At 42.7% G+C, this 15,875-nt stretch overlaps 1 protein-coding gene across 6 annotated transcripts in view; it reads left to right on the top strand.

Annotated features, from left to right (window-relative positions):
• LOC135550693 (vacuole membrane protein 1-like) overlaps positions 1–15,057 on the top strand; it is a 104,940-nt gene extending 89,883 nt beyond the window's left edge. For all 6 annotated transcript variants that reach the window (XM_064981729.1, XM_064981726.1, XM_064981724.1 and 3 more), the window contains 2 exons: positions 10,732–10,831; positions 12,141–15,057. In XM_064981729.1, the coding sequence (XP_064837801.1) occupies positions 10,732–10,831; positions 12,141–12,284 (244 nt within the window). In that variant the 3' untranslated portion in view covers positions 12,285–15,057. The remainder of the gene's footprint in view (positions 1–10,731; positions 10,832–12,140) is intronic.
• The last annotated feature ends 818 nt before the right edge of the window (positions 15,058–15,875 follow it).

The following is a 15,875-nucleotide window of genomic DNA, read 5'->3' as shown; positions in this document are numbered from 1 at the left end:
CCTTTAGTTTGGCGTGATCATCATTGCACGGCACGCTACTTCCTGCTTTATTCATCCCTGATTCATTTGTTTTTGTCTGCTGTTCCCCCAAGTATTTTTCATTTGTACAACATCATTGATTAAATTAGCAACAAACAACAAATCTATTATGACTTGATATAACGACACAATTACTGTCTGATTTTAGTCAACATGATGTGAGTGTTTTGGATAGGTTAGTATCAGCCTGTGGTCTGTTGTTGTGTACAGTGATGCTCTGTCTGTATGATGCTGATGATGCTATATGAAGTGCTGTATGAGCACCTCTCCCCAGAGATGGAGGACAAGTCATCAAAGAGCCGTCCAGTCCACCTCTGTTCACCCTGTGTCCTGAGTCACAGGCCTGCTTTACAGCGCTGTCTGTCTGTTACCAGAACACACGGCAGGGCAGGATGTTGCTCCAAGGCAACTCATTCAACATGAACACAAACAGAGCAGTGATATCAGAACAATGACAGTCAAGCTAATAAGTCAAAGGGTGTGTTTTAGTAGGGGTTTGTTTCTAAATAGGGATTATTTACAGCTAATTTATCCATACAAAGAGGCTGAATAACAACTGTTTACTCTTGTACCTCTAACACCCTTTTATCAATTTGTGTTTGAAGAGATAGGTGATATACTTGATTAGACTTGTTTTAAATGATTGGAAGAATGTTTAACTTGATAGTACTAATAGGTGATTTTGCAGAGCTTCACATACATTTTTATCCGTGGTCTTCATCTAATGGTTTTAAATCGTTTTTTTTAAAGGAACATGTGAGGTTATTTATATTGAGAATCAAAATGTAGTTATTCTTTTTTCATGTTTTGATTGACCACACAGTGCCTTCAGAAAGTATTCACACCCCTTGACTTATTCCACATTTTGTGATGACATTTTTTCTCCCCCATCTACACACAATACCCAATAATGGAAAAGTGAAAACATGTTTCTAGAAATGTTTGCAAATGGATTGAAAATTAAATACAGAAGTATTCACACCCCTGAGTCATTCATGTTAGAATCACCTTTGGCAGCAATTACCACTGTGAGTGTTTCTGTGAGAGCTTTGCATACCTGGGTTCTTTACAGGCTTCCTTCTTTCCACTCTGTTATTTAGGTTGGTATTGTGGAGTAACTACAATGTTGTTGATCCATCCTCAGTTTTCTCCTATCACAGCCATTAAACACTAACTGTTTTAAAGTCACCATTGGCCTCATGGTGAAATTCTTAAACTGTTTCCTTCCTCTCAGACAACGGAGTTAGGAAGGACGCCTGTACCTTTGTAGTGACTGGGTGTATTGATACACCATCCAAAGTGTCATTAATAACTTCACCATCCTCTAAGGGATATTCAGTGTCTGCTTTTATTTTTCTTTTGGCCCATCTACCAATAGGTGTGCTTCTTTGTGAGGCATTGGAAAAACTCCATGGTCTTTGTGGTAGAATCTGTGTTTGAAATGAACAGCTCGAATGAGGGACCTTACAGATAATTGTATGTGTGGGGCACAGAGATGAGGTAGTCATTCAAAAATCATGTTAAACACTATTATTATTAAACACAACTTCTGTGAGTTGTTAAGCACATTTTTACTCCTGAACGTATTTACACTTACCATAACAAAGGGCTTGAATACTTATTGACTCAAAACATTTCAGCTTTTCACCTCAAATTTGTAAAAAAAATTATTTTTAACATAATTCCACTTTGACATTATAGGGTAGTGTGCGTAGGCCAGTGACACACACTCTCAATGTAATCCATTTTAAATTGAGGCTGTAACACAACAAAATGTGGAAAAAGTCAAGGGTTCTGAATATTTTCTGAAGACACTGTAGATACTTTTTCATCTTTGGCAATAACAGTGGTTGTAAAGCACTGGAACGAGCTATAGACAATTGCTATTTTGTATCGTTGTGGTGTTAGGAAGGGACAAGGTCAATAAAGTAGGTCATGAGCAGTACTTTCACTGGCTGTCTGTACATTAGACAGACAGACAGACACATCCTGCCCAAAGCGTATGCACAACCTAGCCAAAGCGTATGCACAACCTAGCCAAAGCGTATGCACAACCTAGCCACAAACCTGAGACTATTACTGTGCTCAAAGGGGAAACTGAAAAACTCCTCATGATTCACCGCTGAACCACGTTCTCTCCCTTGTTCCGAGGTCTGACAATAAAAATATTAGAATTGAGTAAGAATAATATATTTATCTTAAATGGTTGCTATTTGTTAATGTGTTGTTAATTTTTATGCATGTAATGAAAGTAGAACATATTGTACACAATTTTAGAGCGAAAGACTGTCTTGCAGCCTGTGGGTTTCTCCAGCTCCATAGTAACCTATGTGTTGATCTGTGGAATGTCAAAGCAGATGATCAACAAGGTGAATGTATTATATGAGCCGCACGTACACAGCCACCCATTATTCACTGCATACTCTATAAGCCACACATTCTGCATTGGTCAGTCATAGATTTGTTACTTACATAATTAGTTTGTTAACTGTTTTTTGTTTTGCAACAATAAATATAGCATGGGAGATATTCAACCTAGGTGGAGTGTCTCTGACTCAGTAGTGTGGCCATCGATACCTGGTTAAATAAAGGTAAAATATATATATTTTTTAAATGGATCAATGGGATCAGATCTGCCCAGGCAGACTAGCTTTCTCCCATACCCCCTGCTCCCCTGCCTCCCTCCCCTCCTCTTGGCCTCTCCTGCGTTCCAACTGGGAATCCTGGCCAGGCTAGTCATGGCTGTCTCTATCCCTCTGAGTCAGTCAACCATGCCACTACCCACACCCTACCTCTGGAAAGGCCAGCACAGTCACTGAGTGACACAGACCTCTCACCTCATCACACCTCCTCAGCCACTCATAGGCCCAGACCCGGGTGGTTGTTGGTGGGTTGTTGGGGCTGTTTTATAGGACTATGTGAGGTGACAGGAATAAGAGAGTGCTATATATAATTGGTGCTCTTTGTTTTCTGGCAGTGGGCACCCCTGGGGGCATACGGTGTGTTTAGCTGGCAGTCCCTCCCTGCAGACCCGTGCTGATAAGTCATTTTCAAAAAAGAAATGATCTCATCCCTTCTTCCCTCCCTGCCTTCATTGTTTCGTGCTCCCTCCTTTCTGTGAATTTGTCTGAGAGTATGTCTGTGAAAGAGATTGTGTGTGTGTGTGTGTTAGTGTGTGTGTGTGTATTTGTGTGTGTGTGTGTGTGTTAGTGTGTATGTGTGTGTATTTGTGTGTTTGTGTGTGTGTGTGCCACAAATAGTTGAGAAGGAAGCAGGAATAGTTGTGATAAACACACTGGCTGGGTAGTACTAGGAGGATCTTCATCCAGGAGTGGGCTCCATGCCTTAGTGGTGAAGTCATTGGGAAAGAGCCTGATTCAACAGGACCAGATCAGACTGACACAGTGAGACATGGAGTCACACATACATTTTTTTCACCCTATTTTTCACCGTAACTCAACATTTTTTGTTTACACTCTTTACAAATCATTATCAGGGATTATTGCTTCCCTACATGGGCCATTATTACATGCTGGCATGTGCACATGTAGAGTCCTAGTTGTGCTGGAGCACCTGCCCTTTTGTTGGTGGTGTTTTTTTAAACAAATTACAAATGTGTTCTCTCTTTTTTCTCTTGTAACTGTAAATGCAACAAATTGTCTATCAAAGGAGATAATCTTGAAAAAAAAAGTCCCCTGCGAGCACGGTGGTGCGTTGCTGCATGAAGTCCCCTGCGAGCTCGGTGGTGCGTTGCTGCATGAAGTCCCCTGTGAGCACGGTGGTGCGTTGCTGCATGAAGTCCCCTGCGAGCTCGGTGGTGCGTTGCTGCAAGAAGTCCCCTGTGAGCACGGTGGTGCGTTGCTGCAAGAAGTCCCCTGTGAGCTCGGTGGTGCGTTACTGCATGAAGTCTCGGTGGTGCGTTGCTGCATGAAGTCCCCTGCGATGAAGTCCCCTGTGACACGGTGGTGCGTTGCTGCATGAAGTCCCCTGCGAGCTCGGTGGTGCGTTGCTGCATGAAGTCCCCTGCGAGCTCGGTGGTGCGTTGCTGCATGAAGTCCCCTGTGAGCACGGTGGTGCGTTGCTGCATGAAGTCCCCATGCCCCTGCGAGCTGGTGCGGTGGTGCGTTGCTGCATGAAGTCCCCTGCGAGCTCGGTGGTGCGTTGCTGCATGAAGTCCCCTGCGAGCACGGTGGTGCGTTGCTGCATGAAGTCCCCTGCGAGCACGGTGGTGCGTTGCGGTGGTGCGTTGCTGCATGAAGTCCCCTGCGAGCACGGTGGTGCGTTGCTGCATGAAGTCCCCTCGGTGGTGCGCTGCAAGAAGTCCCCCTGTGAGCAGCACGGTGGTGCGTGCTGCATGAAGTCCCCTGCGAGCACGGTGGTGCGTTGCTGCATGAAGTCCCCTGCGAGCGGTGGTGCGTTGCTGCATGAAGTCCCCTGCGAGCTGCTGCATGGTCCCCTGCGAGCGGTGGTGCTGCATGAAGTCCCCTGCGAGCACGGTGGTGCGTTGCTGCATGAAGTCCCCTGCGGGTGGTGCGTTGCTGCATGAAGTCCCCTGTGAGCACGGTGGTGCGTTGCTGCATGAAGTCCCCTGCTGCATGAAGTCCCCTGTGAGCCCCTGCGAGCGGTGGTGCGTTGCTGCATGAAGTCCCCTGTGAGCACGGTGGTGCGTTGCTGCATGAAGTCCCCTGCGAGCACGGTGGTGCGTTGCTGCATGAAGTCCCCTGCGAGCTCGGTGGTGCGTTGCTGCATGAAGTCCCCTGCGAGCTCGGTGGTGCGTTGCTGCATGGAGTCCCCTGCGAGCACGGTGGTGCGTTGCTGCATGAAGTCCCCTGCGAGCTCGTGGTGCGTTGCTGCATGATGTCCCCTGCGAGCTCGGTGGTGCGTTGCTGCATGAAGTCTAGTCTTCATCTAGTCTAGTAGTGGTTGTAGCAGGGATACTTAACTAACTCCCTTTCATCTCTGGTTCTCCCTGGCTTAGCCTACAATGTGTGATGAGTCCGTGTGTTTTTGTAGAAAATTAAGGCCTGTAAAACACAGCATGGACAATTTGGCTAGAGGAGCAGTAGAAAAGTATGAGCACCTGCCCTGATTATATATGCCATTATTACCAGATAACAACAATTATACAGTTTGTGTTACATCTTCAACAAACTGTACATTGAAATATTATAATTGTAAAATTAGATGGAAACCTTTTAGATGAGTGGTTTCATCATAGATATTCATAGTTGTGACAAAGACTTCCAGGTTTCATTGTCTCAGGTCAGACAGACACAATACCTTAACACCAAGTCTGAGTTTCTGGATGTATCTGGTTGTACTGGCAGAAGTGTTATGTTTGATGTGAACTTGGCGGTGTTGTGTTGTGTTGAGTAACACTAACGGTTGCCTAAGCTCTTTGTTGTGATGTTGTAACCAGTTGAACCTGGCCAGGGGTTAGCTAGCTGTGCTCGCTGTCATGTGAGAATTGTTCTCTATCGCTGTCATGTCCTGCCCCTGGGTTGGGTGTGTGTGTGTGGGTATTTATGATTGTGCCACTAGTTTTCATGTGTGTATTGTGGCTGCTTGTGGTCGTGTGTGTGTGTGTGTGTGTGTGTGTGTGTGTGTGTGTGTGTGTGTGTGTGTGTGTGTGTGTGTGTGTGTGTGTGTGTGTGTGTGTGTGTGTGTGTGTGTGTGTGTGTGTGTGTGTGTGAGAGAGAGAAAGGTGTGTGTGTGTGTGAGAGAGAGAAAGGTGTGTGTGTGTGTGTGTCAGGCAGCTTCACAAGGGGCCAGGGGTCATAGGTTACCTCTGAATCATGTTCTGTAGAATTTAGTTTCAAGGAAATGAACGCACCAAAAAGAATGGGAATATAATATACGCGACAGAAGGAAATGATAGCTCATAAAAAAATGGCCTGTTGTTGACGGTCACAAATGAACTCTTTAATGTTTTGTCCTCTATGTAGGAGGAGGATGTATTGGTGGTGGTTTCGTTAAGGAAGCAAGTCTCCTTGTGAGATGTTAAGAACATGGCTCAGCACCTGAACATTCTACACCTCCCTGGTTATTTATCAATAAGTAGACATTTTCCTCCTTGATGTGACTTGGCTGTGAGTGGGTAGGCAAATAGACCTTCACAGCCAGACAGGGAGCTCAAATCGCATACAGGGGCGAAATGAAACCATGGTTATCTGATTTGGCACGACTCGTTTCTTACATATCATGATGCATTAGGTACTAGTAGCTTCCATTCTTCTAAGTATGGCCTAGGCCCTATCTCTTACCTGTCCGCATGTGGATGTCCACAGGTCCCCCCAGTCAATCATTCTGGCAGGGCTTTAGTCACAGCCTCTCGTCTCCCCCATCATTAGACAGAACACTGTCGATTTGACCGTTTGACCGTCAGCGTATGGAGTGTGTGTGTGTGTGTGTGTGTGTGTGTGTGTGTGTGTGTGTGTGTGTGTGTGTGTGTGTGTGTGTGTGTGTGTGTGTGTGTGTGTATGTCTGTCACTGTGTGTGCATGCATGTTTGCTTCAGTTGTTGTATATTTCAGTGTGTGTGTCAGTGTGTGTGATGATACCTATACCTCCCATAGATCTGTCAGTCCTCAGTTCCCATCACTGACTTGAGATGTGAGCTCATAGGGTGAGGAGAAATGAGACTAATCATCTGCTTGATAAGGTCATCCCTGCATGAATCTATGCATCACTTCATTTAAATGGATCAATACAGGCTTCATGAAGTTAACAAGAGAGTTAGTACACCCAAATGTGGCACAGCAGCTGATCTAGTATATCAATGTAAAAAGGAAGGTGATTTGTTAGGTCAGTGATGCATTACAAGTCTTCAAGTCATCCCCTGTATCCTACCTGGCATCATCAAATAGCTGTTGCTCCCATGTTATGTCCAGATAGTTTTTTTTAGCGTGGGCTCTGTAGTCCAAACATACCACCTCTTCTGGTCAATGACGCCATATATTTGCCCTCAATGTTGCATATTGATTAAATATAACCTTAAATATAACAGCAACAACATTGATGTATTTATCTTAGCTCTGAAGGCTTTTGGTAACTTTTGATCGCATATAATTGGGCTTTATTATGCATTTGTAGATTATTGTAGGACTTTATATGTAGCTTCAGTTTTAATCTTTTTGTCAGATGTATTTATGTAGGCTCTGGTATATTGTGAGTCACTGAATGAAGACCTGTCTGATCTAGTACATGTTTGAGTTTTCTTAATTCAGTAATAGTAAAAATTAGCTGAAAGAATTTGGAGACAAAATGTATGCTACGTTTGGTGTTTGATGTTGACATATTTTTTTAACTGCACATTTGAATCATTTTGTCCCCCCTTCGGAATAATTGCAATGTTTTCTCTCTCGTTGGATTACATAATATTACTGCAATTTGGACTCCCTTGTTATGGTTTATTGAAAATAGAATTATCTCATTCAATGTGAAAAATGACATTTGGAATTAAATGTAGCATTTGTTCAGCAATAGTTAAATCAGTAGCATCTCTTCACCAACATGCCAAAACGAACTGATTTTAGAAATTGGTGAATATTTCATACACTGATGTGTAAAAATATATTTTATGGGGATTTTATAGAAACAAAATGTTCATAAAAGTATTATTTTGCAAAAGTTCCAGATACTGTATCACAAAATCACAAAGATAGAGTCCTGAAGTACTAAAATCATGTTTTTGACCATTGGTTTTAGAGTTTTCTAAAGGTAGAAGGCAGTCAAGAAATAGACTACTATTGATTGTAGAATCTGTGGTTGATTTTATACTTTGCTTAGGTTAATTTCCTTAGTTATTTGTATTAGATTCATGCTTTTAATAGATTTAGGATTATAGAGTAAATGCATGACATGATTCAAATCTATCATTTAAATGTGTGATATGTTTTTGTTCCGTTGCTTGATATTTATGTCTGCTTGTTGTTCATTTAGAGAGACATTTTATTTTGAAATCGAGTGGCGTTATTTTAGCTAGAATCTATATGGATCAATTGTGACTGATTACGGGAACTAGATAAGCCATATTCCTCTTTAATAGGGAAATCCTCTTTTTATATTTGATTGTTAGGCTAATTCTAAAAGTGTCAATTTGGGTTTCAAGGTTTTTCTTGTTTGCATTGAATTATAATTATTCTCCACCCACACTGTTGCTCTATAGTAAATATCTTTATGTTATAGTATTGTAAACCACATGATTTCAACAAACATGGTGGTTACAAGGTTTGTTCAGTAGCTGTTAAGCAAATAACAGAAATGTATTGTTTACTGAATAGCACTATTTTATTAGACTTTTACTGAAATACGGCTACTGCCACATTCTCCTGCTTATGATTAAAGAGCCAGCAAACTCAGGGTGTGGTTTCAAAAATAATTGAAGAGAAAACATTTCATTTAAAAACTCACAGAGAGGAAATCACATTTTTTCAATTTTTTAATCACAGATATTTGAATGCATACCTTCAAAAATTATATATTTTCCAGATTCCACATACTCACATTGTCAGAATGTAACATTTACAATTCCCTTGTGCAAAAATATATTACAATCACTGTCTGTGCCTCTTACAAAAATATATTACAATCACTGTCTGTGCCTCTTACAAAAATATATTACAATCACTGTCTGTGCCTCTTACAAAAATGCAGCACAATATATGGTTTGAAACATACTTACAGGTATATAGTACAACAGAAGTCCAGAAGGTTCACAAAGCATTGGTCTGTAGAATGTTCTAGAAAGTTTGTGATAGTTCCAAAAGCTCAAAACAGGCAGTTTTATGTACGTAAAGACACACAGACACAGCCCTGAGGTATTAAAACATATTTGTGACTGTTAGGTTTGAGTTTGTGTCAACTTGTTAAGTTTTGGTGTCAGGCTCATGACTCAGTGTTGCTCATCGTACAGGACATGAATAGAGCCCGCCATTTCTCAAACCCTCACTTGCTCTCTTTGTTCTTGTCAGTTTATGTTTCAGTTAGTCGGAAATTGAATATCTAATCTGATTTTGAATTTATTTATTTGTCTTAGAGTTAAGTTATTACCAGAATTGTTGTACTATTTAGCATTTAAGAAGCAGTTTGGTTTCTATGTGTGTAAAAAGTGCTGTAGAATGTGTAGGATGAATGGTGGAGGGGATGAATCTTTAATCCACTCATCTTCCTCTGGATCTTCTTTTGTGCATTCTCTATTGGGTCAGGTGAGCATGATGATTTTCTTTGTCACTTAGTCTTTTTATTCTGTCTATTCATGACAAGGATATCCGTAACTCTGTGTTTGGTTAATGATTAAAATAAACTTAACTGTTGTAAACTCATGCAAATGAAAATGCTTGCTGTGACAACTCTTGTTTTCTCACACAATGAGTGGGAAGATTGTGTGTGTGTGTGTGTGTGTGTGTGTGTGTGTGTGTGTGTGTGTGTGTGTGTGTGTGTGTGTGTGTGTGTGTGTGTGTGTGTGAGAACACGCACACGTGTGTGTTCAGTGTGTGGGAAGTGCGTAAATTAAAGAGTTTGAAAGAGAAATTTATCGGTCCTATGAAGTCAACAGCCTTTGTGAACATACGGTTTGCACTTTGAGTTGTGTCTTTGAACATGCTATCCCACACCACTGTTACAGATGTAGAATTTTCACCTTTATAATCAGGAGTTGGAATGCTTTTAACAATGTTGGAAATGGGTTATAATTGACAAAGTTGTGCCACTAAATAGTGTAAGGTCTTTAGTATGTATTTGTTTAATGATTAATCACTAACTCCTGACTAGGGATGGGCCAGCATTCTCTCTCTCTCTCTCTGCCGCTCTCTCTATCTGTCTCTCTCTGTCTGTTCCTCTTCCTTCTTCTGTGTGTGTGTGTGTGTTTGTGTGTGTGTGTGTGTGAGAGAGAGAGAGAGAGAGAGAGAGAGAGAGAGAGGGTGGGGGTGGTAGTGTGCTTGTAGTTGGTGGCTGAATCTTGTAAAGGGTTTTCCTAATATGGGCTGTCTTACAGCAGCCTCCTCATCCTATGGCTGGTAGAGGGCAGGGCCTTCCCCCTCTCTCAGCCAGTGATGACACAGGCACGACTCACTTCCTCATTAATTGGCTGGAACCAGTTCTTACAGGAACCGCTGGTGATAAATGTGAGAGTTCTGAGAAGTCATTCATTTCTCCTCGCTCGCTGCAGCAGAGAGGAGAGGAGCACTGCAGGGGAGTTGAACGGGTTTGCGGATGTGTGTGTGTATGTGTGCCAGAGTGTGTGTGTGGTTTCCAGAGCCGGAGTATATGTGTCTGTGGACTTAGAGGACAAGCCAACTTTTTCCCCTTTTCTTTTTATTCTCTCTTTTTGTTCTTAAACAAGCTGAAGTGTTAGGTTATGTAGCTCTCAGTACATCCTGTACTTTTTCACTGTTTCTTTTCTTTGTTGGTCTGTTCTGAATTCCTGTCTGTGGGGATGAGCTGTTTGAATGCACAGTCTCTCTCGCTCTCTGTGTGGAAGAGGGAAGCAGGGAGAGAGGAAGGGAGCAGGAAGGCAGGACAGCATGTCTCCCTTTGTTGCTGCCCTTGGCTTGGTGGTGAGTAACAATGATGTGACGTGTTCTGTGTTCCCCTCCTCCCTCCCCTCTGTCTCTCTCCTTGCCTCCATCCCACCCACCCACCCTCCCTCCTTCCCTCCCCTTCTTTTTCCCTCTATCTGTTGGCTGTGTGGCAGTGCTGTCCCAGTGCTGGGCTCTCTACAGAAGCCCTTTAGGGAGTACTTGCAGGCCCAGAGAGCCAAGATGCACCACCACGCGGGAGAGGGGACCTCAGCCGTAAGTACCTTATCCAGGGGCCCATCCTCTACTATACTCTACTGCCTTCCTCTATTCACTACCTCCCTCATTGAGAGGCCCTCTCTCTAAAGAATGTTTCCCTCACTTTCTTTCTCTCATTCTCTTAGACTCTCTCCACTTTTCTTTCTTTATCTTCTCTCTATCTCGCTCTCTCTTTTTTGTCTCCCTCTCTTTCAGTAATTTACTTTTTTTTATTATTCGCTTTCCTTTCAATCTCATTTTCTTCTCTATTTTTCACTTTTATTTCATATTTAATTTTCTCAGATTTGTAATCCTCCCATCTCTCCCTGACTCTTTCTATTACAGTAGTGGAATGAATATATACAGTGGAGATGATACTGTAGTCCAGCAGTAGTAATGTAATAGTACTGTACCTCTCAGGGCCTCTGGGCAGCGTTTAGAGTGACAGAGAGAGGGTTCATTGGGTGCATGGTGGGCTGGGCAGGCTGAGGACAGGCTAGGAGGGGGCTGGGGCTAAGGGAGAGGGGGCCAGTGTAGGATCTGGCTATAGCACTATTAGCAGTGTAGCACTATTAGCACTTAACAGTGTTAGCAGTAGGTGTGCTGAGTCATGCTTAGTCTGAGTGGAGGGGAGTGTGTGAGTGTTCAGTCACTCCTCCTTGTCACAGAGTGCCCCGCCTGAACCCACTGCTAGTGATGACTGGGGGGCGGGCGGGGCCCCCCTGCCCTGCATTGACAATCCATTAAAAAAATCTGTCTGGAACAAAAAGAGCCAGTTGTAGCTGGAGCCGTATCTCTTTGAAAGCTTAAAAAAAAATCTCTCTTTCTCGCTCTGTATCCCTCTCCTTCTGCCTCTCTCTCTCTTTCTCTCTCCCACTCCCTCCCTCTCAAAATGATTAATTGAAAACATTTTTCTTTTTTTCCTCCTCATCCGATGTGCGAGCTAGTGAGAAAGGGAAAGGAGAGACTTTGAGTTGCACAACGAGAGATTAAGGCTGTTTCTAGAAGAATGTTCCTTTTTTTATTGTAACTTGAACCTCCTGCAGTTACAGGAGAAAAGCGAGGCAATTTAACTTTGGGGAAACGGAGGCTGCCAGTTGGGGTCACCGGGGGCGAGGGAGGCGGTTTGGCGGGTTTGCTTTTTACTACCACTGATCTCTCTGTGTCCTGCACATGGATGGATGTGGGAGCAGATCTCATCCCACTCAGATAGAACATAGGTTCTAGTTTAGCATCAGAGACTGTAGATGCTAGGGACTACGTGGTGAAGGCTGACTCCATAGTGACCAGGGTCTCGCTCCTTCTGTTTCTGTTCCGTTTCTTGCAGGATGAAAACTGGCTGTCGTGGGTCTTTGAGAAGGTGATCGTGGTCATGGTTTGTTTCTTTGTCTGCTCCATCGTCAACTCCATGGCCCAGAGCTATGCCAAGCGCCAGCAGCAGCAGATGTACTCTGAGGGGAAAACCAAGTGAAGGCAACACTAAGAAGTGAGAAGAGCAGCTAGCTTAGCACACATTCTGGGCTCTCGGTCAAAAAAACCCTCAGCACAAACCTGCTGTATCCTCCTCTTTTTTCTCTGTCTCCAATAATCTCCAATGAGACACAAACCGCCATAATCCGAAGTATGGGCGTCCATGTTATCGATCGATGGATATCCATCCGTATGAAGTAACCATTTTCTTTGTTTCTGTAGTGATACTGAAGGTTATCCGTTTACATGGAACTTGGACTTAATTTATTTGCTTACCAGGATTTTTTGATAGAGATGATGGCCCATAGTTTTTTGCTTCCTCAGTGGTTGTTCACTAAAGGTAGGTGCATGGCCATGTGGTGTGGTGTTGTATGGATAGGACATCCATTTCATTGAGCAGCTCTACAGTGACTGTGTGTGGGCGGGTCAGCAGCTACTGGCACTGATTCTCCTCTGCGAGGACTTAAGTACTCTTTGGTCCAGCTTCCATGACTAGAACTGATAGTCTTATCATAGAGCCTGTTTATTTAAATGATTATGTTTGGCTTGGATCGGTTTTATTTTTATTTGGTGTGTGCACTGTAATGCAGGGACTGATGTTATATATTATTTTAGTTGTGTAAGGCCTAATCTGTTTTTCCCCAGTTCATTTATTAGGGTTTGTGTTTGTTGTTGTTGTTGTTTTTTCAACTGAAATGGGAGAGACAAGGGAATGTACATGGAATGCACATCTTGTAAATATAGCTATGATAATATAGGATTTTCATAACTTCACTTCTACAAATCTGATGTAGATAGATCTGAATAAATCAAAACAGGGAGTTAAATCACTTGATTTTTATCTGTACCTATACTAGTATTGATGTCATTTCTATGCTGTAAAATTCCACAGAGTGAGCACCTTTGGATCAGACTTCATAAATCGTCCATGAATCATTCTGCTGGTCCCTTTGTCTGGAGTTATTTTCTACTTCCAATAAGAGAGCACATGAGTCAGACTTGGGGCTGCTCATCCAACCAGATGCACTGATGGATTGAATCAGATCTGTGTTTGTGCCACTTCTGGAACTCTCTTCCTTATAGAGCCTTTCATTCGGATCACAAGTCGTGTTTGGTGGTATCTGTTTAGTTTATATGATCTTTTAGGGGTTGTGCCTGGTTTGAAGCTTGTGGTAAGTGATTCCTTTGTCTTCAGTGCCTGGCTATGGAGGGAGTTTCAGACAGTGTGTGTGTTAATGCAGCAGACTCCTCTGCACTCTCTCAACTCCCATGTAAAGCTTGAATGCTCCGCAAGCTCATGTTCACAATTCCTCTGGGAGGAAGGGCAGCACTGAAAATTATGTTATGTCATCAATATGTTACTTTTTTCTGTCTTATGCTTGTTGGATAACGTCAGCTGGCTTGTGATCCAAGATTCCTATTTTTCGTAATTGCTTGTGAATTATTTTTGTATTTTTTTGTACTGTTGCCCTGGTATGTTGGTTTGGGAGCTCCGGGCGGACAGGCAGGAAAGGGGGGGAGTGAGTGGAGAGAAAAAGAGAGCGAGCGCAGTGAAACGGGTCTGTGGCGTTACCTCCAGTGAACCCTCCTATGAACTCGCTGCACTGCCCCAGTGACGGAGCCAGGAGACAAATCAGTCGAGTAGATTCAAAACAGAGAGGCACTGTTGAACGCACAGAGCCTCAGCCTCCCTCCAGTCTGCTGCAGCTCTGCTAATCACCCCATTTAAATACAGCCTCTCTCTCTCAGGGTAAGTAATGGAAGGATTTTTTCCCTCCTCTTCCCTCATGTTACGTGTGTGTTTGTGTCTCAGGCATGTCCGTCACTCTCTCGGCCTGTCAGATAGCTTATCAGACTGGTGTTGGCTGTTACATTGCAAGGCGACAACAGCCTGTAGGCTGTCTGACATTTCGGGCTCTTTCATCTGACCAGCATCCTGTTTTCTCTTTGTCCGTCTGTGGTTGTTGTCATTGTTGAAGCATCGGTTCCCATTTTGAGCTGTGTGGTCTGATGTTATTGTTCCTTTGTTGCAAAATATTTTGGACATAAGTTTGGTTTATTCGCTCTCTTATTGATGTATTCTTTGTTCACTTTTAAAGTGGTTATATATGTATATCTGTTTGTAAATTAAAATGTATTGCCGTTAATTTGTCCGATCGGTGTGTGTGTATGTATGTGTGCATGTATCATTGCCTATCTGTTAAAAGGGATTGCGTGTGTTTCTGGAGTTTGTCTTAATCCCCTTGAATTTCCAGAGAATCAGGAAAGCACACACCTTATTGCACCACTCCATTGTGACAGCCAGCCAGTATTTGCTATGGTACACGCAGTCCTCACCTCAGATAGTTCCTCCTTCCACTTTCCACTTCTCTCTTTTCTCTCACACACTTCTTTCCATTTTACACTATTGCTCAATAGCTGATTTTTTTGTCTAACGTTGCATTTTATTAGTACAGCTTTTTTCTTGTTTTTGCTTCAGGGTTTGTATTTAGAAGTAGCTGAAATCATGGCTTGACCAGTACATGTTCTTTTTGTGGTCATAAATTTGCTGAGCCAAGATGACTTAGCTTTTGAGAAATGACTTATGTTTTCCTTTGCAGTTTTAGAACATCTTGTTCCATAAGGGAGCCCCATTTTTGTGTGTGTGTGTGTGTCTTTCTCTGTGTGTTTACGTTTCTATGTGTAAATGTCTGTGTAATGGTAAGTGTCTGTACTTCGGAATTCTTTTCGATGTATGTCCTGTTTTATCCTTAAATAAAGTGGACTGAAATAAAGTCACTGGGTTTTGTTCATTATTTTTGAATCATGTGATATGCCGTGACTGTGGCCACACAACCCATTAGGACTGGCCCTAGAGTTCCTCAGAGACACTCACATATCAGCCTTGGGGAGGGACAGGGAGTATATTGACTTCTCTCTCACATTTCATCTACTTATGTTTCAAATTCAATGGTTATCACGTTACAGAGCGTCTCTTTTCCTTAAACATTTACATCATATCACTTTCAGATTGCAAATCATGTCAGCGCTGTGAAGTTACAGTAACAAATCTGATTGATTATGATTAATGAAAAACAACTATTCCAAATCAAGTCTTTTTTTATTTGTCACATGCGCCGAATACAACAAGGTGTAGACTTTACCGTGAAGTGCTTACTTACAAGCCCTTATCCAACAATGTTGTTTTAAGAAAGAAAATATTTACTAAATAAACTAAAGTAAAAAATGTAAGAAAAAGTAACACAATAAAATAACAATAACGAGGCTATATTCCGGGGGTACCGGTACCAAGTCAATGTGCGGGGGTACAGGTTAGTCGAGGTCATTTGTAGATGTAGGTAGGGGTAAAGTGACTATGCATAGATAATAAACAGTGAGCAGCAGCAGTGTAAAAAGCAGCAGTCTAAAAACAAAGGGGGGTCAATGTAAATAGTCCGAGTGGCCATTTGATTAGTTGTTCAGCAGTCTTATGGCTTGGGGGTAGAAGCTGTTAAAACCTCTTAGGGCACGGATCCCGCTGGCGAGAGCCTTTTGGACCTAGACTTGGTGCTCCGGTACCGCTTGCCATGTGGTAGCAGAGAGAACAGTCTAT

This window comes from Oncorhynchus masou, chromosome 12 (genome assembly GCF_036934945.1).
Source record: "Oncorhynchus masou masou isolate Uvic2021 chromosome 12, UVic_Omas_1.1, whole genome shotgun sequence".
Taxonomy (NCBI): Eukaryota; Metazoa; Chordata; class Actinopteri; order Salmoniformes; family Salmonidae; genus Oncorhynchus; species Oncorhynchus masou.
The sequence above is the reverse complement of the archived record's forward strand: the minus strand, read 5'-3'. Positions and strand labels throughout refer to the sequence as shown.